Below are 25448 nucleotides of genomic sequence, written 5' to 3'. Positions count from 1 at the left end.
CACCTATACGTCAAGAAACTATGGAAAATTTTATATCATTTTGAAGCCTTGGATGTTATCTTTCCAAGGCAACTGGAACCGCCTCATTTGGACCTCTGTAGCTCAAGTTATAATCAATTGAGTGTGAAGAGGTCGGGCTTGACAGCTTTACAGTTCCTTCATTTCTTCATGAGTTCTCCCACTTTGCATGCTTTTCTCATCACTTCTTCCATCCAATACTTGCCTTATGAACCTAAAATTACTTAAAAAACATATCAAGGCATCAAATGGAATTAAAGTGAATTAAAATCACCAATTTTAGGGCCTAAAAAGCATGTTTTCACATTTAAGCACAAATCAATGGAGAATTGCAAAACTATGCTATTTCATTGAATAAATGTGAGAAAAGGTGATAAAATCCCCCAAATTAAGCACAAGATAAACCACAAAATTGGGGTTTATCACTCTGCTCTTTGGGCCCTGGACACCTGGAAGGGGGCAGGAAGCTGGCGTTGGACGCCAGTTTTGGGCATTCTAATCCGAAGAAAAGTATCGACTATTATATATTTCTGGAAAGCTCTGAAAGTCATCTTTTCATAATCGTTAAGAGCGCTCCATTTGGACTTCTATAGCTCCAGAAAAGTCCTTCTAAATGCAGGCAGGTCAGATCCAAATAGCATTTGCAGTGCTTTCTCTGTCTCTGAATCGGGCTTCTGCTCCAGCTCCTCAATTTCAGCCAGAAAATACCTGAAATTGTCCAAATATACAAAAACTCATTGTAGAATCCAAAAATGTGAATTTAACACTAAAAACTATAAAAACTTAATAAAAACAAAATAAAAACTACTAAAAACAATATGAAAGTGATGTCAAAAGCGTATAAAATATCCGCTCATCATCCTTCTCATGCTTTATTCTTGCATGCCTCTTTCACTCTTGCATCTAGTGCTTGTGAGGTACCTCCATGATTATCTTGACGTCTTACTTGCATGTAGTAGCTACCATATTTTTAAGACGTTTCACTCTTTTGTGGCATTAATCCTCACTTGCATTTTCTTAATTCCGGTGTTTATTTCTCCGAGTTTAATGTTTTCTCTTTTCTGTTCCCTTTTACCATGACCACCAAGAAGGGAAAAGAAAAGGCCTCTAAAGAGACACCTACAAAAAGGCCAACTGAAAGAGCAACCACTAAGGCGCCAACTTCCTCAAAGGCCAAGCCACTTGCTAAGCGGTTGAAGAATTCTAGCCGCATTGATGAGGCAGAAAAGGAAGTTCTCGCAAGATTCACCAACCCACCTATGGCGAAAACCGACACTCCAGAGTCCACTTCGGATTATGGCAAAGAAGTAATCAAGAGGTGAACATGGAGATGTCCTTGTCTCACCATCCTATGGCCATTAAGGGTGACACTCTCGGACCCACCCACTCAGCTCATTACTGGTAGCACGGAGGACCGTGCAAATTTCTAAGTGTGGGAAGGTTGTTTACCAACTTCCGTAGGTAACAACCCCTCTTTCCAACACCCATATCTTAGTTGTCTTTGTTAGTTAGCATAATTTGCTTTTTGAAGTTAATTGCATTGCATGATAGCTTTAGAGCTTGTACATATTTCACTTATCTTTGTGTTAGGACTACTTAGTTAGAGTGATGATTTCTTCGCCAAGAAATTGTTTTAGGGAACCCTACCAATTTTGAAAAATAAAAATTTGTGTTGAACTTGCTTGAAGAAATTAATTTTGGAATAGGTTTTTGAGCTAAGAACACACAAGCATGTGAGTTTTGAGCTTAATTGTGTGGTTACATCATATAACCACTTATTTTCATTCTTGTGTGCATTATTCTCTTCCTATGATTGCAATATTGGATTTGTTTGATTCTTTATGTCCATTATTTTGTGTATGAATGCATTTATATGATTGAGACCGTTATTTCAATAGCTCACTTACTCAAATAGCCTTAACTTTTATCTACCATTGTTAGCCAATTTTGAGCCTATGTTAAACCTCCTTTTGTTCTTTAATGTAGCACATCACTACCCCTAAGTGGATGACGAACTGATTTTCTGTCGGTAAAGAATTTTACAGATAAATTCTCGTTGTAAGTATAGTTTCTAAACCAACAGGGAATCCTTTTGTACAAAAACTTTGGTTGTCACAATAACAAACCCAGTAAAATTTATAACCGAAGTATTCAAACCTCGGGTTGTCTCTCAAGGAATTGCAGGAAAGTATGATTTATTATTGGTTATGAAATTGTATCTTTTTGGGGTTTTTGAAATAGGGAACAAGGAAATAAATTGGCAAGGAAGTAAATTAATAACTAGAAAAACTCTTGGCAAGGTATGAGAACTGGAAATCCCATCCTAGTTATCCTTATCAGGTGTGATGAGAATTGTTATTGCTCCCACTTAGTTAACCCTTACTAAATAAAGGAAAGTCAAGTGGACTAATCAATCTGATTCCTCAAGTCCTAGTCAACTCCTATGGAAAGACTAGCTTTAGAGGGATCCAAATCAATAAGCAATTTCCAATTTTCAATCAACAGCTGAGTTTGACAACTCAAGTGTCACCAATTACTCAACCAAAGCCAAAAGGAAAAAAAATCCAAATTATTTATATCATAAATAGAAAAAAGCAATCATAAATCTGAAATACCTCAGATTGAATTAAATAAAGAAATCAAATTTAACATGGAGAGTTCATAAATCAAATTGGGAAAATAAACAAACTAAAGCCATAGAATAAATAAAAGTAGAAGAGAAACTAAATTAAAGGAACATTGAACTTGGAATTGAGAAAACGAAGAAATCCTAATCCTAAAACCTAAGAGAGAGGAGAGAGCCTCTCTCTCTACAAAACTACATCTAAAACCTAAATTTTGTGAATATGAAAGTTGTCCCCATGAATGAATGCATTCCCCCACTTTATAGCCTCTAATATGTGTTTTCTGGGCCGAAAATTGGGTCAAAAACAGCCCAAAAATCACTGGGGGCGAATTCTGTAACTTCCTGCACATGGCATCTGTCACGCGTACGTGTAGGTCACGCAAGCGCGTCATTTGGAAGTTTTCCTTATCACGCGTACGCATCAGTCACGCGTACGCGTCCCTCGTGCTCTGTGCTAGGCACGCGTCCGCGTCGTCCACGCGCGCGTCGTTGCCATTTCCTTCAAAACTTCATTTTGCGCGTTCCTTCCATTTTTGCATATTTCCTTTCTGTCCTCTAAGTCATTCCTGCCCTATGAAGCCTGAAAATACTTAACACACAGATCACGGCATCGGATGGTAATAAAGGATAATTAAAATTAACATTTTTAAGGCATAGGAAACATGTTTTCATATATATCACATAATAAGGAAGAAATTGTAAAACCATGCAAATTATATGAATAAGTGGGTGAGAAATTGATAAAAACACTCAATTGAGTACAAGATGAATAATAAAATAGTGGTTTATCAACCTTCCCACAGTTAAACATTAGCATGTCCTCATGCTAAATTCAAGAGAAATTGAAAAAGAGTGAAGGTAGAATGGTGGAATCTATGCAATGCAATCTATCTAAATGCAAAATACTTTTACCTACTTGGTGAAAAGTAAATAAATCTTTCAAGAACAAATATGAACTGGATTTCACTAATTCAAATCATAAAAATGAAGTACAAATAGACTTGCAAGAAGAAGATAGCTCATGAAAGCTGGGAAAAAGGAATCGAGCATTGAACCCTCACTGGAAGTGTATACACACTCTAATCGCTCAGGTGTTTGAGGTTCGATTCTCTCAATTCTCTACTAATCTTGCTTTCTAAGGCTTGCTCTTCTTCTACCAATCAACAAAAGTTTTATGCACAAATACACAAATCAAGAGGTCTTTTAAGGGTTGTAATGGGGTTAGGGTCAAGGTAGGATTGTATTTGGTTAAGTGGACTAAAATCTGAATCCTTAATTAACCTAAACTTCTCACCTAACTTAGGACAATCCATGTAATCATAATATAAAGCCTAACTACCCATTAATTATGTTTTCCACATATTCATGCATCCGAATTTGAGTACAACTCATATGTATTGCTTTCACCATTTACTTTGGGGCATTTTGTCCCCTTTTATTATGTGCTCTTTTTCTTTTCTTTTTCTCTCTTTTTTTTTCTTTTTCTATTTTTCTTTTCTTAATAAATTTTTTTTCTTTTTCAATGCATTTGATTAAGGTATTGAATGCATAAACATGTTCTTAACATTCTTGTTCATATTTTCTCAAGAATACACAAAACCCAATTCTCAAACCAAAATATTAGCAAACTCAATTTTCCCACACTTAATTCGTGAGCACTATCACTAGTCTAAGCTAACCAAGAATTCAAACTAAGGACATTATTGTTTTCCGCTTAGAGTTAGTGATGAGCTAAAGTAAAGAACAAAGGGGTAAAATAGGCTCAAAATTAGTTTGCAAAGGATAATGAAAAGGTCAAGGCCATATGGGTATGTAAGCTTAGTGAAACAAGGCCTCAATCACATAAGTGCATGCAAACATCAAACAATAGAAATATAGAATTAAGCAAGACAAAGATCACAATTTTAGAGAGAACAACACACACCAAAAATAAAATATTGGTTGATAGAATGCAACCAATTCAAATAGGCTCAAAATCTCACAGGTTTTGTGTGTTCGAGCTCTAAACCATGTTCCAGTATAATATTCCTTCAAACAAGTTTATCAAAAATTTTAAATCAAATTAGTGAAATGTTATAAAAAGTTTCTTGAAAAAGAAAATATTACTTTAACCAAGTGGTGGTAAAATATGCACAAAATCAAAAAAATATGCAATCAAACATGCAAATACAACAATGAACAAACAAAGAATATAAAACATTGGTGTTGAAAAGGAAATAACTAACCCACAGAAGTCGGTATCAACCTCTCCACACTTAAAGATTACACCGTCCTCGGTGCATGCTGAGATGTGCAAGTGGGCGGGTTGCTCCAACTGACGCTTTTCTCCATAGATTGTGCAGATGGACTTATCTGTCGCCCCATGTAAACGTTTTCTGTTTCTCTTCCTCGATGGCCATCCTGAAAGAAGAGGAAAAAGAAGAAAAGTAACCCAAAAACAAAGATAGAAAATAATTTAAAATATGGTTGGGTTAATGCTAAATGATGAAAGTCTCAATTACATGGTAGCTACAACATACAAGTGAGAAAATAGTAGAAGCACATGGCAAATCAAGAGTGCAAAAATTTGCAACAATGGGGAAGAGAATGTAGGTAATGTAAGAAAATATAAATTCATGTCAATGCAAAAGGGATACAGGTAACATAAAAGATTGGCAGTGACAGATAAATAATATCATCCAACAGTGTAAAACAAGTCACGAAGCACTAACATAATGCAAGAAAAGGTGCAACAGTTGAAGAAGAATATTTAAAACCAATGATGAAATAATAACTTAGAAAAGAAAATAAAAATATGCATGATGTGCGGAAAACGATCCGACACAAAACTCACGGGCAAGTGTACCGGGTCGCATCAAGTAATAAAACTCACGGGAGTGAGGTTGATCCCACAAGGATTGAAGGATTGAGCAACTTTAGTTTAGTGGTTGAATTAGTCAAGCAAACAAGTGTTGATTGTGTGAAATTGTGTTAACAGGAATTAAATTGCATAGAATGTAAAGGGGAGTGGGTGATTTGCAGGAAATTAAAGGGAACAAAAAAAGAAAAAGAGCTGAATCTTAAAGAACAAGAAATCATATGGCAGAAACTTAGAATGCAAGAAATGTAAATTGCAGAATCTTAAAGTGCAAGAAATGTAAATTGCTTGAATTATAAAAGGAGTTGGGAATTGGGATTGCAGAAATTAAACAAGGAAAAGTAAAATTCAACAAACAGAAATATAAAAGATGGATTCAATTAAACCGGATCTCAAATGACAATAGCAATAAGCTTGGTGTAGCAACGAAACAAGGAAATTAAAATTGAAAGATGTAGATCTCAGGACCCAAGAGACTAGATAACCACGTCTAGATCTCAATGCCTTCCTAGATCTAAATTTAGAATTCAATTGCAAGAAATGTAAAGATCAAGCAGTAGAAGAAAGGAATTCAAATATTGATTTCTCAAAAAGTGTAGTAAAGAAAACAGAGAGATCTCAAGGTGAGATTGAGACAGAATTTCCTCAATTCTTCAACACCCAAGACTCAAAATCTCCAAATAGCTCAAAACCCAAAAGCTCTCCAAAAATTACTCAGCAAAACTAAAAAGAAAAGCTCCCCTAAAACTTCAAATCCTAAGCTATTTATACACTTTCTTCAAATGATCATTAAGCCTTGAATTGGGCTTTTAGTCTTGATGGAATTGGGTTGATAGTAGCCTCCATTGATTGCTCTTGGTGTTGGGAAGAAATCCATTTGTGAACCGGGCCATGAACCATTCACGTTTGAGTCAACGTTTGAGGCAAACGTTGACTCAAACGTCTTCGTGAAACCAATTATGCAGCTCGGCCACTTGTTGTCATCCACGTTTGAGCCAACGTTTGAGGTCAAATGTGAGCTCAAACGTGGTTCCCCCATGCTACTCCTTTGGCCAACGTTTGGCCCAACGTTTGAGGCAAACGTTGGCACAAACGTGGCTCAATTAACTCATCAATCAGGGAATCTTCTTTATGCTAAATTGGCGCCAACGTTTGACCTCACGTTTGAGGCAAACGTTGGCAAAAATGTTGGCTTGCTCCAGGGTGTTCTTCATCTGCTTCTCACGTTTGAGTTAACGTTTGAGGCAAACGTTAGCTCAAACGTGAATCCCTCTTTTCAAGCCCATTCTTGCAACCTTCTTCCAAGCTTTATTTCACCTATCATCAATCAACAATTATATCAAAGCTATGCCATAATCATGAGAGTTGTTCATCTTCTTGTCATATGAGCAATTATGGCACAAAAACTCATGAAAATGCATCAATTTATCCATGGTTGATTGAATCAAAGGAAACATGAAATTCAACCCAATTGGCTTACTTATGGCTTAAGAAAGTGCATAAAACTAAATGAAAACAAAGGAAAAAGACTAGTGAAACTAGGCTAAGATGACTTGTCATCACAACACCAAACTTAAAACTTGCTTGTCCCCAAGAAAGAAAAGAATTATGCTCAAAGGTCCTTTCAATTAGAATGGATTTGAAGAATTACATGTACTATCCTGTGAGTAAAGTGATTAAGTGACAGTGGGGTGAACTCTAAACTATGTGCTCATGCAAGGGCTTCAGTGCTTACTAGTCCCTACATCTTGGGAGTCTTAGGTCTTAGAACTTTCATCCAAATAATATCATGGAGATCTCTCTATAGGTAATCACCTTGAAGCAGCTTATCGTTTCTGTGCTTTGGCCTTGACTCTAAGTGTCATGTCTCAAAGTGGCTCTTTAGATAAGCTTTCAATCAATACTCCTAAACCAGTTGGTTTTAAGGTATTAGGTGTTGAAGCCCCCCATAGGATTTACTTGCTCAAGCCTCTCTCTTTGACACAGTTCGACCACAAGCATTTACTAGGATAACAACTCTTTGAGTTCTTGTTTCTTTCTTCTTTTCTGCCTAGTAATTGATGCTCAGAGCCTTGGGCCATGTTCTTTTTGTTTTTGTATTTTTTTTATTTTCTTTTGTTTTGTTTGCTGCTTCTTGGATCAATAATTGTTTGAGAATCTCCACAACACTTCTTTGAACTCTATGTCCCGCCTATGAGCTCCCATGCAAGTTTTCATAAGCATGCAACCTCAATACATAATCATACAACCAGAACCACCACTTCTCCTAATCTTTTGCTTACCTCAAAATTTGTTTAATTCCTCAATCCCTCTTTCCAAAGAACTGTCATGTAATGCCTTCTCGAGAAATTGAGTGCAAGCAATTTTGGAGAGTATAGGGTTGTGATTATTCAAGCATCTCAATTATTAGGCTATAGAAAAACTATATTATGCAGACAGACAGGGGTACAATATCACTTCCAATCATAACAATTCTGAATAAAAGACAGTCACTTAACAATACAACCTGTTGGGGTTCACTTGCTTCACTCCTTCTCAGCGCCATTGTTGATCCGTGTATCCCTCTTTGTCTCTTTGGCTGATGGTGCTTAATCCTTTCTTAGATTCAAGTGACTGCCTACAAAAAACTTTGAAAGTTGCTTGTTCCCCAAGAACTCTAAAATGGTTAGCATGCATGTATGTTTGTGGGCTCTTGAACTTAGATTGGTGTGCGAACACCAAACTTAGTTCCTTGCCTTATATAGCAATTTGTTTATATGCAGAAAACCACATGTGCTCTTAGTAAGAAAACACACTATAAACTAGAAAAGCAAGCTATGATCTAGAGAACAGACTTCGAACTAAAAACTAAACAAGTGTTAAGTAGCTTCTCTGGTGTTTGGAGCTGGCACTGATTATGCAGAAGGTAAAAATGTATTTTTAAATTAGATTTTTGGTGGAACACCAAACTTAAAATCCTTCACTCTCCTTTAAATTGTTTTGGTGTGTGACACCAAACTTAGCTCCTTGCACTACAGATAACACTACTCTACATTTTTATTGAAATAGCTATGAAAAGAAAACTACCTTAGGTTGGGTTGCCTCCCAACAAGCGCTTCTTTATTGTCACTAGCTTGACATTCTCCTTCCTCTGATCATGGAAGTTGAGAATTCTGTTGCCTTTGAGTTTTTCCTCTCACTGTGGGTTTTCTTTCCTCTATTTCTTCTTGAGGAACTTCTCTGTGGTGCTTCTTTTTTATCATTGTTTCTTTTCCCATAGCCTTCTCACTTCCTTCCATGATTTCTTTCCATCTGGCCTCTCTTCTTTCCTGTGACATATAAATCAACAAACGGAACACACAGTGGTACTTTTGAAAATTGAGTGTAGTCAGTTGAGACAAAACTTCAAACAGTTAGTGGGTTAGTAGAAGCAAATCCTCAAACAGTTAGTGGGTTAGTCAAAATTAAAGAAAAAGTGCTTGATCTAAACTACCACCGCACTTAATCATTGTCAATCTATTCAATCCCTAGCAACGGCGCCAAAAACTTGATGTGCGGAAAACGATCCCACACAAAACTCACGGCAAGTGTACCGGGTCGCATCAAGTAATAAAACTCACGGGAGTGAGGTCGATCCCACAAGGATTGAAGGATTGAGCAACTTTAGTTTAGTGGTTGAATTAGTCAAGCAAACAAGTGTTGATTGTGTGAAATTGTGTTGACAGGAATTAAATTGCATAGAATGTAAAGGGGAGTGGGTGATTTGCAGGAAATTAAAGGGAACAAAAAAAGAAAAAGAGCTGAATCTTAAAGAACAAGAAATCATATGGCAGAAACTTAGAACGCAAGAAATGTAAATTGCAGAATCTTAAAGTGCAAGAAATGTAAATTGCTTGAATTATAAAAGGAGTTGGGAATTGGGATTGCAGAAATTAAACAAGGAAAAGTAAAATTCAACAAACAGAAATATAAAAGATGGATTCAATTAAACCGGATCTCAAATGACAATAGCAATAAGCTTGATGTAGCAACGAAACAAGGAAATTAAAATTGAAAGATGTAGATCTCAGGACCCAAGAGACTAGATAACCACGTCTAGATCTCAATGCCTTCCTAGATCTAAATTTAGAATTCAATTGCAAGAAAAGTAAAGATCAAGCAGTAGAAGAAAGGAATTCAAATATTGATTTCTCAAAAAGTGTAGTAAAGAAAACAGAGAGATCTCAAGGTGAGATTGAGACAGAATTTCCTCAATTCTTCAACACCCAAGACTCAAAATCTCCAAATAGCTCAAAACCCAAAAGCTCTCCAAAAATTACTCAGCAAAACTAAAAAGAAAAGCTCCCCTAAAACTTCAAATCCTAAGCTATTTATACACTTTCTTCAAATGATCATTAAGCCTTGAATTGGGCTTTTAGTCTTGATGGAATTGGGTTGATAGTAGCCTCCATTGATTGCTCTTGGTGTTGGGAAGAAATCCATTTGTGAACCGGGCCATGAACCATTCACGTTTGAGTCAACGTTTGAGGCAAACGTTGACTCAAACGTCTTCGTGAAACCAATTATGCAGCTCGGCCACTTGTTGTCATCCACGTTTGAGCCAACGTTTGAGGTCAAATGTGAGCTCAAACGTGGTTCCCCCATGCTACTCCTTTGGCCAACGTTTGGCCCAACGTTTGAGGCAAACGTTGGCACAAACGTGGCTCAATTAACTCATCAATCAGGGAATCTTCTTTATGCTAAATTGGCGCCAACGTTTGACCTCACGTTTGAGGCAAACGTTGGCGAAAATGTTGGCTTGCTCCAGGGTGTTCTTCATCTGCTTCTCACGTTTGAGTTAACGTTTGAGGCAAACGTTAGCTCAAACGTGAATCCCTCTTTTCAAGCCCATTCTTGCAACCTTCTTCCAAGCTTTATTTCACCTATCATCAATCAACAATTGTATCAAAGCTATGCCATAATCATGAGAGTTGTTCTTCTTCTTGTCATATGAGCAATTATGGCACAAAAACTCATGAAAATGCATCAATTTATCCATGGTTGATTGAATCAAAGGAAACATGAAATTCAACCCAATTGGCTTACTTATGGCTTAAGAAAGTGCATAAAACTAAATGAAAACAAAGGAAAAAGACTAGTGAAACTAGGCTAAGATGACTTGTCATCAATGCACAAAATTAAAATGAAATGAATGAAAGTATGCAAATAAATTAAGTAAAATAGAATGAAAGTGAAGAAGGATGAGAAGTAATGAAGAAGAAGAAGAAAGTAAGAAATAATTAGGATTGAAAAGAATTAGGATTTGAGGGGTGGATGATTTGAAATCAGGCACTGAGGTGTTTCAGTTGGGCGTTGTGTGCGACGCGTACGCGTGGATCGCATTAATTTCAGGCAACGCGTACACGTCTGGGATGCGTTCGCGTGCCTCTGGGTGTGCGAATCGTGCGAGACCAGTCCCGCGCACGCACAACTCTCTGTTTGTCTCGCACAGTGGCCAAAATTGCTTGCGACGCATGCGCGTCAGGTACGTGCACGCGTGGATGACCATATGGTGAAAGTGACGCGTACGCGTCAGGGACGCGTACGCGTCAGGGACGCGTACGCGTCAGGGACGCGTATGCGTGGGTGACTTTGTGCTTTTAGCACGATACCATCGCCAGGCCATCGCAACTCTCTGCCAAACACATTTTTACGCCGAATTTAAGGGTGACGCGCACGCGTCAGGGACGCTTGCGCGTCATCCACCTTTCTTTTTATATATATATGCAGAATGCAGAATACAGAATGCAAATGATGATGCAGAATTTACGAATTAACACTGATAAAATTAAAATAATATAAAACTAAGAATAAAAAGAGACGATCATACCATGGTGGGTTGTCTCCCACCTAGCACTTTTAGTTAAAGTCCTTAAGTTGGACATTTGGTGAGCTCCTTGTCATGGTGACTTGTGCTTGTACTGATCCTTGAATCCCACCAATGTTTGTAATTCCAATGGCCTCCGGGATCCCAAACTAGACGCAAAGAGCCTTCAAGCAAGATTAAGCAAGTGACAAGCCCCCAAGAGTGTTGATTGCTAGACTGAATTCCGGGGTCCCAAACCTTGCTTTTGTACCCGTCTTCTTGTTGACCATCTTTGTTCCAACCGGGTGGTAAGCAATCCGAATTCTCACTGAGGCATCCAAATAGCTTCCTAGACCCATACAATTTAGTATTCTTCCAACCATGATAATTCAGCCGTGAGCTTCCTACCACAATGAACCTAGGATTGTGTTGCCAACCACTAACCATCTCCCTCTTACTCTTATAGCCACAAAGAGCTCTAAGTTGCCCATCCGTCTCAAGCAAAGCATATTCAAATGGGCTAATTAAGCTTAGAGATGAGAGATTTACCCACTTGAATGAAGGGATGGATGGTGATGGCTTTGAGGGAGAGGTCTCCAATAACCTTGGCAAGGTGATCTCCAGCTCCATTCCCTTGGGCTCTTCTTTGACAACTTCCACCTCTTTGCAAGCTTCTTCAATATCAACCTCTTCCTTTTGGTAGCTTTCTTCCAATTCGATATCTTCTTCATTGTTCACCAAGGGCATGGGAGGTTGTGCTTCTTATTCTTTAATCTCCATGTCAAGTTCAATGGGATAAGATTCAAATGTAGATAAGAATTCATCAATGATTGAATCCATCTCTTGATCATCCCCTTCAAAGTCTTCAACCATAATATGCCTTCAAATTCAAACTCCTTAGAAGAGGGCTCTATGACTGGGCTTTTCCATGGACGTTCTGCATCTCCTAAGTCTTCAACCAATTCTTCTTCTTCAATAATTCCGACTTCCTCCACTTGTTCCAAAATAAAGTCATGCTCCTTACTGCCCACCGGAGCTTCTAGTGTCTCTTTCATTCTACGTTCTTCATTAGATTCTCCACATGAAGCCATGGAAGTTCTGATGAGCAGATAATTTATACGCTTTTTGGCATTATTTTTAGGTAGTTTTCAGTATGTTTTAGTTACTTTTTATTATATTTTTATTAGTTTTTAAATAAAAATCACATTTCTGGACTTTACTATGAGTTTGTGTGTTTTTCTGTGATTTCAGTTATTTTCTGCCTGAAATTGAGGGACCTGAGCAAAAATCTGATTCAGAGGCTGAAAAAGGACTGCAGATGTTGTTGGATTCTGACCTCCCTTCACTCGAAATGGATTTGCTGGAGCTACAGAAGCCCAATTGGCGCGCTCTCAATTGCGTTGGAAAGTAGACATCCTGGGCTTTCCAAAAATATATAATAGTCTATATTTTGCCCGAGTTTTGATAACGCAAACTGGCATTTAAACGCCAATTTTCTACTCTATTCTGGCGTTAAACGCCAGAACTGGCATAAAAGCTTGAGTTAAACGCCCAAACTGGCACCAGAGTTGGCGTTTAACTCCAAGAAAAGTCTCTACATGTGAAAGCTTCAATACTCAGCCCAAGCACACACCAAGTGGGCCCGGAAGTGGATTTCTGCATTAATTACTCATTTCTGTAAACCCTAGGCTACTAGTTCATTATAAATAGGACCTTTTACTATTGTATTTTTATCTCGGGAACACATTATGTAACTTTTACATTCTGAGACCTCCATGGGAGGCTGGCCACTCGGCCATGTCTACCCTATTTTCACTTATATATTTTCAACGGTGGAGTTTCTACACCTCATAGATTAAGGTGTGGAGCTCTGCTGTTCCTCATGAATTAATGCAAAGTACTACTGTTTTCTATTCAATTCAAGCTTATTCTTATTCCAAGATATTCACTCGCACTTCAACATGATGAATGTGATGATCCGTGACATTCATCATCATTCTCACCTATGAACGCGTGCCTGACAACCACCTCTGTTCTATCTGCAATAGCTTGAGTGCATATCTCTTGGGTTTCTAATCTAAGATTAGAACCTTCGTGGTATAGGCTAGAATTATTGGCGGCCATTCTTGAGATCCGGAAAGTCTAAACCTTGTCTGTGGTATTCTGAGTAGGATCTGGGATGGGATGACTGTGACGAGCTTCAAACTCGCGAGTGTTGGGCGTATAACAGACACAAAAGGATCAATGGATCCTATTCCAACATGAGTGAGAACCGACAGATGATTAGCCGTGCGGTGACAACACATTTGGACCATTTTCACTGAGAGGACGGACAGTAGCCATTGACAACGATGATCCCCCAACATACAGCTTGCCATGGAAGGGAGTATGAATGATAGGATGAATGCAATAGGAAAGCAGAGGTTCAGAAGGAACAAAGCATCTTCATACGCTTATCTAAGATCCCACCAATGAATTACATAAGTGCTTCTATCTTATTTTCTGTTTTAATTATATTTCAATTATCAAAATCCCATAACCATTTGAATCTGCCTGACTGAGATTTACAAGGATGACCATAGCTTGCTTCAAGCCGACAATCTCCATGGGATCGACCCTTACTCACGTAAGGTATTACTCGGACGACCCAGTGCACTTGCTGGTCAGCTGCACGGAGTTGTGTGAAAAGTGTGTGATCACGATTCCGTGTACCAAGTTTTTGGTGTCGTTACCGGGGATTGTTCGAGTTTGGACAACCGACGATTCATCTTGTTGCTCAGATTAGGTAATTTTATGTTAATTTTAAGCTTTTTATTTTTATTATTTTTTATTTTTGAAAAATTTTCAAAAAAAAAATTTGTTCTTCAGAGTTTTTAAGAATGAATTCTAGAGTTTCATGAGATATGTTGAATCCTGGCTGGCTGTTAAGCCATGTCTAATTTTTTTGGACCGAGGTTTCACTTATCCTTAGAAGAGCTTCTTTGTCTTTCTCATCAATTTAGCTGTTGTATGTAATGTTTTGCTGAAGCTTGGCTGGCCATTGGCCATGTCTAGTGTTTTAGACTGAAGCTTTCACTGAAAGCTTGGCTGGCTAGTAAGCCATGTCTAATTCCTGGACCGGAGCTTTAGACTAACATTGCATGATTCTTGGAATTCGTATTAAAAATTTTGAAATCCTTATCTTTCTTTTTCCAAATAATTTTCGAAAAATAAAAAAAAATATTTTTAATAAAATCACAAAAATAAAAAAATTAATTCATGTTTCTTGTTTGAGTCTAGTGTCACATTTTAAGTTTGGTGTCTTGCATGTTTTTAATTTTTTAATGTTCCTGTATTTTTCGAATATATGCATTAGGTTCTTCAATGCTCTTCAAGTCATTCTTAGTGATTTTATTGGGTCTGATCTTTAAATTCTCTTGTTTTGTGTCTTTTGTTAATTTTCAAATGCATTTTCAAATTGTTATTATCCCTAGTATACAAACTTCTAAGTTTGGTGTCTTGCATGTCTTTGTTTTCCTGAAAAATTTTCAAAAACGTGTTCTTGCATGGATTGTTTATTTAACCTTAGTTTTTCATGTTTAATTTCATTCTGTTGTTTTTTCTCTCTCATCGTTAAAAATTTAAAAATATATCTTTTCAAGTCAATAGCACAGAGAATTGAAGATTCAGAACATGCAACAGAGGAATTACAGAGAAAAAGCTGGGCGTTCAAAACGCCCAGTGAAGAAGGAAAAATGACATTTAAACGCCAGCCAGGTACCCTGGCTGGGAGTTAAACGCCTAAAACGGTAGCATTTAGGGTGTTAAACGCCAGAATGGATACCATTCTGGGCGTTTAACGCTAGGATAGCAGCAAGGAGGTAAATTTGTTTTCAATTCAAATCTTTTTCAATTTTGAAAGTTTTAAAACTAATTTTTCAAAATCTTATCTTTTTCATATCCTCTCTTATCAATCATATCATTTTTAAAATCAAATCTTTTAAATTATTTTTCAATATTTTCGAAAATCCTTGCTACAATTAATGATTTGATTCAAAAATTTCAAGTTGTTACTTGCTTATTAAGAAAGATTCAATATTTGAATTTTAGAATCATATCTTTTAAATTTCTTGTTAGTCAAGTAATTAATTTCCAATCATATCATTAATTTAAAATCTTTTCAAATTGTTTTTCAATCATACCTTCTCAATCACATCTTTTTCAAAATAATTTTCAATCATATCTTTTTTATTGCTAATTTCAAAATCTTTTTCAAAATCACTTAACCACTTTCTCACTTTTAATTTTCAAAAACCATCAACCACTTTTTCAAAATTCCTTTTAATTAATTTAAATTTTTAATTTTGTTTTTGAAAATTCTTCTCCCTCCTTACCTTTTTCTATTTAAGGACTACACTCCTCCTCAATTAGCAATTCGGACTATCTCTCCTTCTTCATATGTTCGAATTCTTACCTACCTACATCATCCATCTATTCCTATTTTCCTCTGACACCTCAAGGAATCTCTATACTGTGACATAGAGGATTCTATACTTTCTTGTTCTCTTCTCTTTCATATGAGCAGGAACAAAGACAAAGGTATTCTTGTTGAAGCTGATCCTGAACCTGAAAGGACCTTGAAGAGGAAGCTAAGAGAAGCTAAAGCACAACTCTCTGGAGAGGACCTGACATAAATTTTCGAAAAGGAAGAAGACATGGCAGCTGAAAATAACAACAATGCCAACAATACAAGGAAGATGCTTGATGACTTCACTGCACCCTCTTCTGACTTCTGTGGAAGGAGCATCTCAATTCCTGCAATTGGAGCAAATAACTTTGAGCTTAAGCCTCAATTAGTTTCTCTGATAAAGCAGAATTGCAAGTATTACGAACTTCCATTGGAAGAACCTCATCAGTTTCTAGCTGAATTCTTGCAAATCTGTGACACTGTCAAGACCAATGGGGTTGACCCTGAGGTCTACAGACTTATATTTTTCCCCTTTGCAGAAAGAGACAAAGCTAGGACAAGGTTAGACTCACAACCTAAAGAAAGCCTGAACTCTTGGGAAAAGCTGGTCAATGCCTTCTTGGCAAAGTTCTTTCCACCTCAAAATTTGACTAAGCTTAGAGTGGAAGTCCAAACCTTCAGACAGAAGGAAGGTGAATCTTTCTATGAAGCTTGGAAAAGATACAAGTGATGAGCGGATAATTTATACGCTTTTTGGCATTGTTTTTAGTAGGATCTAGTTAATTTTAGGGATGTTTTTATTAGTTTTTATGTTAAATTCATATTTCTGGACTTTACTATGAGTTTGTGTATTTTTCTGTGATTTCAGGTATTTTCTGGCTGAAATTGAGGGACTTGAGCAAAAATCAGATTCAGAGATTGAAGAAGGACTGCTGATGCTGTTGGATTCTGACCTCCCTGCACTCAAAGTGATTTTCATGAGCTACAGAACCCCAAATGGTGCGCTTCTAATTGCGTTAAAAAGTAGACATCCAGGGCTTTCCAAAAATATATAATAGTCCATACTTTAAATAAGTATTGACGACGTAAACTGGCGTTCAACGCCAGTTCCATGTTGCAGTCTGGCGTTCAGCGCCAAAAACAAGTTGCAAAGTGGAGTTCAACACCAGAAACACGTTACAAACTGGCGTTCAACTCCAAGAATGACCTCTTCATGTGTAAACTTCAAGCTCAGCCCAAGCACACACCAAGTGGGCACCGGAAGTGGATTTCTGCATCAATTACTTATCTCTGTAAACCCTAGTAACTAGTTTTTATAAATAGGACTTTTTACTATTGAGTTTTCATCTTTTGATCATCTTTTGATCCTTTGATCACGTTTGGGGGCTGGCCTCTCGGCCATGCCTGGACCTTCATTACTTATGTATTTTCAATGGTAGAGTTTCTACACACCATAGATTAAGGTGTGGAGCTCTGCTGTTCCTCAAAGATTAATGCAAAGTACTACTGTTTTTCTATTCAATTCAACTTATTCCGCTTCTAAGATATTCATTCGCACTTCAATATGATGGATGTGATAATCGTGACAGTCATCATCATTCTCACTTATGAACGTGTGCCTGACAACTACTTTCGTTCTACCTTAGATTGGATGGATATCTCTTGGATACCTAATACAGGGGACCGAGTCCGAGATATTAGAGTCTTCGTGGTATAAGTTAGAACCCATGGATGGCCATTCCTGAGATCCGGAAAGTCTAAACCTTGTCTGTGATTCCTATTCCAGTATGATCGAGAACCTCCAGATGATTAGCCGTGCCGTGACAGAACATTTGGACCTTTTTCACAGAGAGGATGGGAAGTAGCCATTGACAACGGTGATGCCCTACATAAAGCTTGCCATGGAAAGGAGTAGGATTGATTGGATGAAGACAGGAGGAAAGCAGAGATCAGAGGAACGAAAGCATCTCTATACGCTTTTCTGCAATTCTCACCAATGAATTACATAAGTATTTCTATCTTTATTTTCTGTTTATTTATTATTATTATTCGAAAACTCCATAACCATTTGATATCCGCCTGACTGAGATTTACAAGATGACCATAGCTTGCTTCATACCAACAATCTCCGTGGGATCGACCCTTACTCACGTAAGGTTTTATTACTTGGACGACCCAGTGCACTTGCTGGTTAGTTGTATCGAAGTTGTGACAAATTATGAATTAAGATTAGAGCACCAAGTTTTTGGAGCCATTACCAGGGATCACAATTTCGTGCACCAAGTTTTTGGCGCCGTTGCCGGGAATTGTTCGAGTTTGGACAACTGACGGTTCATCTTGTTGCTCAGATTAGGTAATTTTCTTTTTGTTTTATTTTCAAAAAAAAATAAAAAAAATTTGTTTTCAAAAATCTTTCAAAAAAATTTTCCTTTTCTTTTTGAAAATTATTTTAAAATTTTTAAGAATGAATTCTAGAGTTTCATGGTAACATGTTGAAGCCCGGCTGGCTGTAAAGCCATATCCAAATTCTTTTGGATTGAGGCTTCCACTTGTCAACATAAAAGGCATGTATATGGAGTTGGATGAAGTATCAGCTGTTGCATGCATGATTTATATCCTAAAGCTGGCTGGCTATTAAGCCATGTCTAACCCTTGGATTGGAACTTTAGGCTAACATTGAAAGATTCCTGGAATTCTTATTAAAAATTTTTAAATTTCTTATTTTCTTTTTCCTATATGTTTTTCGAAAAAATATACAAAAATCCAAAAAAATTAATAAAATCATGAAAATCAAAATAATATTTTATGTTGTTTGTTTGAGTCTTGAGTCAATTTTTAAGTTTGGTGTCAATTGCATATTTTTCTTTTTCTAAATTTTTTTTTCTTTTTCGAAATTTCATGCATTCATAGTGTTCTTCATGATCTTCAAGTTGTTCTTGGCCAGTCTTCTTGTTTGATCTTCATATTTTCTTGTTTTGTGTCTTTTCTTGTTTTTCATATGCATTCTTGAATTCTTAGTGTCTAAAAATTAAAAATCTTTAAGTTTGGTGTCTTGCATGTTTTTATTTTCTTAAAATTTTTCAAAAATAAGTTCTTGGTGTTCATCTTGACATTCAAAGTGTTCTTGGTGTTCATCTTGACATTCATAGTGTTCTTGCATGCATCACATGTTTTGATCTAAAATTTTCATGCATTGAGTCTTTTTGATGTTTTTCTCTTTCATCATTAAAAATTCAAAAATCAAAAAAATATCTTTCCCTTTTTCACTCATGAATTTTCGAAAATTTGAGTTGACTTTTTCAAAACTTTTTTAAAATTTAGTTGTTTCTTATGAGTCAAATCAAATTTTCAATTTAAAAATCTTATCTTTTCAAAATCTTTTTCAAAAATGAAATCTTTTTCATTTTTCTTATTTATTTTCGAAAATTTTAAAAAATATTTTTCAAAAATCTTTTTCTTAATTTTATCTCATAATTTTCGAAAATATATCAACAATTAATGTTTTGATTCAAAAATTTCAAGTTTGTTACTTGCTTGTTAAGAAAGATTCAAACTTTAAGTTCTAGATTTTAAAATTCAAATCTTTTTCAAAACTAATTTTAATCATATCTTTCTATCATATCTTTTTAAATCATATCTTTTTCAAAAATTTGATTTTAAAATATCCTTTCTAACTTCTTATCTTCTTATCTTTTCAAAATTGATTTTCAAATCTTTTTCAACTACCTAATTGATTTTTTATTTGTTTCTTATCTTTTTCAAAACCACCTAACTACTCTTCTCTCTCTAATTTTCGAAAATACCTCCCTCTTTTTCAAAAATTCTTTTTAATTAATTAATTGTTTAAATTTTAATTTTAATTTTAATTCTCCTTTAATTTTCGAAAATCATCAACTTCTTTTCAAAAATTAATTTTCGAAAACTTCTCTCTCATCTTCTTCTATTTATTTAATTACTTACTAACACTTCTCTTCATCTCATATCTCTGCTCCTATCCTCACCCTTGTGTTTGGATTATCCGTTCTTCTTTACATTACATTCTTTTCTTCTTCTACTCACACAAAGGAATCTCTATACTGTGACATAGAGGATTTCATATTTTCTTTGTTATTCCCTTCTTTGTCATATGAGCAGGAGCAAGGACAAGAACATTCTTGTTGAAGCAAATCCTGAACCTGAAAGGACTCTAAAAAGGAAACTAAGAGAAGTTAAAATACAACAATCCAGAGACAACCTTACAGGAATTTTCGAACAAGAAGAGGAGATGGCAGCTGAAAATAATAATAATGCAAGGAGGATGCTTGGTTACTTTACTGCACCTAATTCCAATTTACATGGAAGAAGAATCTCCATTCCTGTCATTGGAGCAAACAATTTTGAGCTGAAACCTCAATTAGTTTCTCTGATGCAGCAGAACTGCAAGTTTCATGGACTTCCATCTGAAGATCCTTTTCAGTTCTTAACTGAATTCTTGCAGATCTGTGATACTGTTAAGACCAATGGGGTTGACCCCGAGGTCTACAGGCTTATGCTTTTCCCATTTGTTGTAAGAGACAGAGCTAGAGTGTGGTTGGACTCTCAACCCAAAGATAGTCTGAACTCTTGGGATAAGCTGGTCACGGCTTTCTTAGCCAAGTTCTTTCCTCCTTAAAAGCTCAGTAAGCTTAGAGTGGATGTTCAAACCTTCAGACAGAAGGAAGGTGAATCCCTCTATGAAGCTTGGGAGAGATACAAGCAACTGACCAAAAAGTGTCCCTCTGACATGCTTTCAGAATGGACCATCCTGGATATATTCTATGATGGTCTGTCTGAATTAGCTAAGATGTCATTGGATACTTCTGCAGGTGGATCCATTCACCTAAAGAAAACGCCTGCAGAAGCTCAAGAACTTATTGACATGGTTGCTAACAACCAGTTTATGTACACTTCTGAGAGGAATCCTGTGAGTAATGGGACGCCTCAGAAGAAGGGAGTTCTTGAAATTGATACTCTGAATGCCATATTGGCTCAGAATAAAATATTGACTCAGCAAGTCAATATGATTTCTCAGAGTCTGAATGGAATGCAAGCTGCATCCAACAGTACTCAAGAGGCATCTTCTGAGGAAGAAGCTTATGATCCTGAGAACCCTACAATAGCAGAGGTGAATTACATGGGTGAACCCTATGGGAACACCTATAACCCCTCATGGAGAAATCACCTAAATTTCTCATGGAAGGATCAACAAAAGCCTCAACAAGGCTTTACTAATGGTGGAAGAAACAGGTTTAACAATAGTAAACCTTTTCCATCATCCACTCAGCAACAAACAGAGAATTCTGAGTAGAATCCATCTAGCTTAGCAAATTTAGTCTCTGATCTATCTAAGGCCACTGTGAGTTTCATGAACGAAACAAGCTCCTCCATTAGAAATTTGGAGGCACAAGTGGGCCAGCTGAGTAAGAAAATCCCTGAAACTCCTCCTAGTACCCTCCCACGAATACAGAAGAAAATCTAAAAGGAGAGTGCAAGGCCATTGAAATGACCATCATGGCCGAATCCAAGAAGGAAGACCTCCTGAGACGTCCAGTGATCAACAAGGAGTTTCCCTTTGAGGAACCAAAGGAATCTGAGGCTCATCTAGAGACCATAGAGATTCCATTGAACCTCTTTATGCCATTCATGAGCTCTGATGAGTATTCCTCTTCTGAAGAGAATGAGGATGTTACTGAAGAGCAAGTTGCTAAGTACCTTGGTGCAATCATGAAGCTGAATGCCAATTTATTTGGTAATGAGACTTGGGGAGATAAACCTCCCCTGTTCACCAATGAACTAAATGCATTGGATCAACTGAGATTGCCTCAGAAGAAACAGGATCCTGGAAAGTTCCTAATACCCTGTACCATAGGCACCATAACCTTTGAGAATGCTCTATGTGACCTTGGATCAGGAATAAACCTCATGCCACTCTCTGTAATGGAGAAACTTGGAATCTTTGAGGTGCAAACTGCTAGAATCTCATTAGAGATGGCAGACAGTTCAAGAAAATAAGCTTATGGATAAGTAGAGGAAATGTTAGTAAAGGTTGAAGGCCTTTACATCCCTGCTGATTTCATAATCCTAGATACTGGGAAGGATGAGGATGAATCTATCATCCTTGGAAGACCCTTCCTAGCCATAGAAAGAGCTGTGATTGATGTAGACATAAGAAAATTGATCCTTCAACTAAATGAGGATAACCTTGTGTTTACAACTCAAGGATCTCTCTCTGTAAACATGGAAAAGAGGCACGATAAGCTTCTCTCACTACAGAGTTAACCAGAGCCCCCACAGTCAAACTCTAAGTTTGGTGTTGGGAGGCCACAACCAAACTCTAAGTTTGGTGTTGAACTCCCATATCCAAACTCTAAGTTTGGTGTTGAGAGTCTATAAAATTGACCTGATCACCTGTTTGGCTCCATGAGAGCCCACTGTCAAGCTATTGACATTAAAGAAGCGCTTGTTGGGAGGCAACCCAATGTTATCATTTTTATTTTATTTTCTCTTTGTTATTTCATGTTTTATTAGGTTGATGATCATGTGGAGTCACAAAAACTACTGAAAAATAAAAAACAGAATGAAAAACAGCATTGAAAACAGAACACCCTAGAGGAAGGGCTTACTGGCGTTTAAACACCAGTAAGGAGCATCTGGCTGGCGTTCAACGCCAGAACAGAGCATGGAGCTGGCGCTGAACGCCAGGAACAAGCATGAAGCTGGCGTTGAACGCCAGAAATGCATGCAAAGGCATTTTACATGCCTAATTGGTGCAGGGATGTAAATACTTGACACCTCAGGATCTGTGGACTCCACAGGATCACCTTAGGATCTGTGGATCCCACAGGATCCCCACATACCTCCGCTCACCTTTCCTCCTCATAATCCTATATCACCCTCTCTCTCTCCATTCACAGTCATCCCTTCTGTTTTTCATTCACCACTCACATCCATACACCCCACCTACCTTCAAAATTCAAAATCTCTTTCCCACCCAAGCCCACCCATATTGCCGAATACACACATCCCTCCATCTCCTCCATATCTTCTTCTTCTTCTACTATTCTTTCTTCTTTTGCTCGAGGGCGAGCAAACATTCTAAGTTTGGTGTGGAAAAAGTATTGCTTTTTTGTTTTTCCATAACCATTGATGGCACCTAAGGCCAGAGAAACCTCTAGAAAGAGGAAATGGAAGACAAAAGCTTCCACCTCCAAGTCATAGGAGATGGAGAGATTCATCTCAAGGGTCTATAGCTCAGTGGTAGAATATTTGACTGCAAATCAAGAGATCCCTGAGATACCTTAGGGGATACATTTTCCTCCACACAATTATTGGGAACAACTAAGGGTGGAACATCAAGAGCACTCCATCATCCTTCATGAAATTAGAGAAGATCAAAGAGCAATGAGGGAGGAGCAACAAAGACAAGGAAGAGACATAGAAGAGCTCAAGGACATCATTGGTTCCTCAAGAAGGAAACGCCACCATCACTAAGGTGGACTCATTCCTTGTTCTTAAATTTTCTGTTTTTCGTTTTCTTATGTTAAATGTTTATCTATGTTTGTGTCTTTATTACATGATCATTAGTGTCTAAGTGTCTATGCCTTAAAGTCATGAATATGAATCCATCACCTCTCTTAAATGAAAAATGTTTTAAAAACAAAAGAACAAGAAGTACATGGTTTCGAATTCATCCTTGAAACTAGTTTAATTATTTTGATGTGGTGACAATACTTTTTGTTTTCTGAATGAATGCTTGAACAGTGCATATGTCTTTTGAATTTGAAGTTTAAGAATGTTAAATATGTTGGCTCTTGAAAGAATGATGAATAGGAGAAATGTTATTTGATAATCTGAAAAATCATAAAAATGATTCTTGAAGCAAGAAAAAGCAGTGAATACAAAAGCTTGCAGAAAAAAAATGGTGAAAAAAAAAGAGAAAGAGAAAGAAAAAGCAAGCAGAAAAAGCCAAAAGCTCTTAAAACCTAGAGGCAAGAGCAAAAAGCCAGTAACCCTTAAAACCAAAAGGCAAGGGTAAACAAAAAGGATCCCAAGGCTTTGAGCATCAGTGGATAGGAGGGCCTAAAGGAATAAAATCCTGGCCTAAGCGGCTAAACCAAGCTGTCCCTAACCATGTGCTTGTGGCGTGAACGTGTCAAGTGAAAACTTGAGACTGAGTGGTTAAAGTCAAGGACCAAAGCAAAAGAAGAGTGTGCTTAAGAACCCTGGACACCTCTAATTGGGAACTTTAGCAAAGATGAGTCACAATCTGAGAAGGTTCACCCAGTTATGTGTCAGTGGCATTTATGTATCCGGTGGTAATACTGGAAAACAAAGTGCTTAGGGCCACGACCAAGACTCATAAAGTAGCTGTGTTCAAGAATCAACATACTGAACTAGGAGAATCAATAACACTATCTGAATTATGAGTTCCTATAGATGCCAATCATTCTGAACTTCAATGGATAAAGTGAGATGCCAAAACTATTCAAGAGGCAAAAAGCTACAAGTTCCGCTCATCTGATTGGAGCTATGTTTCATTGATATTTTGGAATTTATAGTATATTCTCTTCTTTTTATCCTATTTGAGTTTCAGTTGCTTGGGGACAAGCAACAATTTAAGTTTGGTGTTGTGATGAGCGGATAATTTATACGCTTTTTGGCATTGTTTTTAGTATGTTTTTAGTAGGATCTAGTTACTTTTAGGGATGTTTTTATTAGTTTTTATGTTAAATTCACATTTCTGGACTTTACTATGAGTTTGTGTATTTTTCTGTGATTTCAGGTATTTTCTGGCGCGCTTTTAATTGCGTTGGAAAGTAGACATCCAGGGCTTTCCAAAAATATATAATAGTCTATACTTTGAATAAGGATTGACGACGTAAACTGGCGTTCAACTCCAGTTCCATGTTGCAGTCTGGCGTTCAGCGCCAGAAACAAGTTGCAAAGTGGAGTTCAACGCCAGAAACACGTTACAAACTGGTGTTCAACTCCAAGAATGACCTCTTCACTTGTAAACTTCAAGCTCAGCCCAAGCACACACCAAGTGGGCCCCAGAAGTGAATTTCTGCATCAATTACTTATCTTTGTAAACCCTAGTAACTAGTTTTTATAAATAGGACTTTTTACTATTGAGTTTTCATCTTTTGATCATCTTTTGATCCTTTGATCACGTTTGGAGGCTGGCCTTTCGGCCATGCCTGGACCTTCATCACTTATGTATTTTCAACGGTAGAGTTTCTACACACCATAGATTAAGGTGTGGAGCTCTGCTGTTCCTCAAAGATTAATGCAAAGTACTACTATTTTTCTATTCAATTCAACTTATTCCGCTTCTAAGATATTCATTCGCACTTCAATATGATGGATGTGATGATCATGACAGTCATCATCATTCTCACTTATGAACACGTGCCTGACAACCACTTCCGTTCTACCTTAGATTGGATGGATATCTCTTGGATAACTAATACAGGGGACCGAGTTCGAGATATTAGAGTCTTCGTGGTATAAGTTAGAACCCATGGATGGCCATTCCTGAGATCCGGAAAGTCTAAACCTTGTCTGTGGTATTCCGAGTAGGATCTGGGAAGGGATGGCTGTGACGATCTTCAAACTCGCGAGTGCTGGGCTTAGTGATAGACGCAAAATGAGGGTGAAT

General features: G+C 37.2%; 1 protein-coding gene and 1 non-coding gene across 2 annotated transcripts in view; one reads left to right on the top strand and one right to left on the bottom strand.

Moving 5' to 3' along the window:
* Window positions 1-1094: 1094 nt before the first annotated feature.
* Window positions 1095-25448, top strand: part of LOC148576660 (uncharacterized) — an 87576-nt gene continuing 63222 nt past the window's right edge. The window contains exon 1 of the mRNA XM_088502768.1: window positions 1095-1336. Within this exon, the coding sequence (XP_088358894.1) occupies window positions 1095-1336 (242 nt within the window). The remainder of the gene's footprint in view (window positions 1337-25448) is intronic.
* LOC148576663 (small nucleolar RNA R71) lies at window positions 20433-20540 on the bottom strand. Its single transcript, XR_015903762.1, has one exon. It is a non-coding gene; the product is annotated as a small nucleolar RNA R71 (small nucleolar RNA).

The sequence above is a fragment of the Arachis ipaensis genome, chromosome B1, assembly GCF_059453495.1.
Source record: "Arachis ipaensis isolate K30076 ecotype BB chromosome B1, ASM5945349v1, whole genome shotgun sequence".
Lineage (NCBI taxonomy): Eukaryota > Viridiplantae > Streptophyta > Magnoliopsida > Fabales > Fabaceae > Arachis > Arachis ipaensis.
The sequence above is the reverse complement of the archived record's forward strand: the minus strand, read 5'-3'. Positions and strand labels throughout refer to the sequence as shown.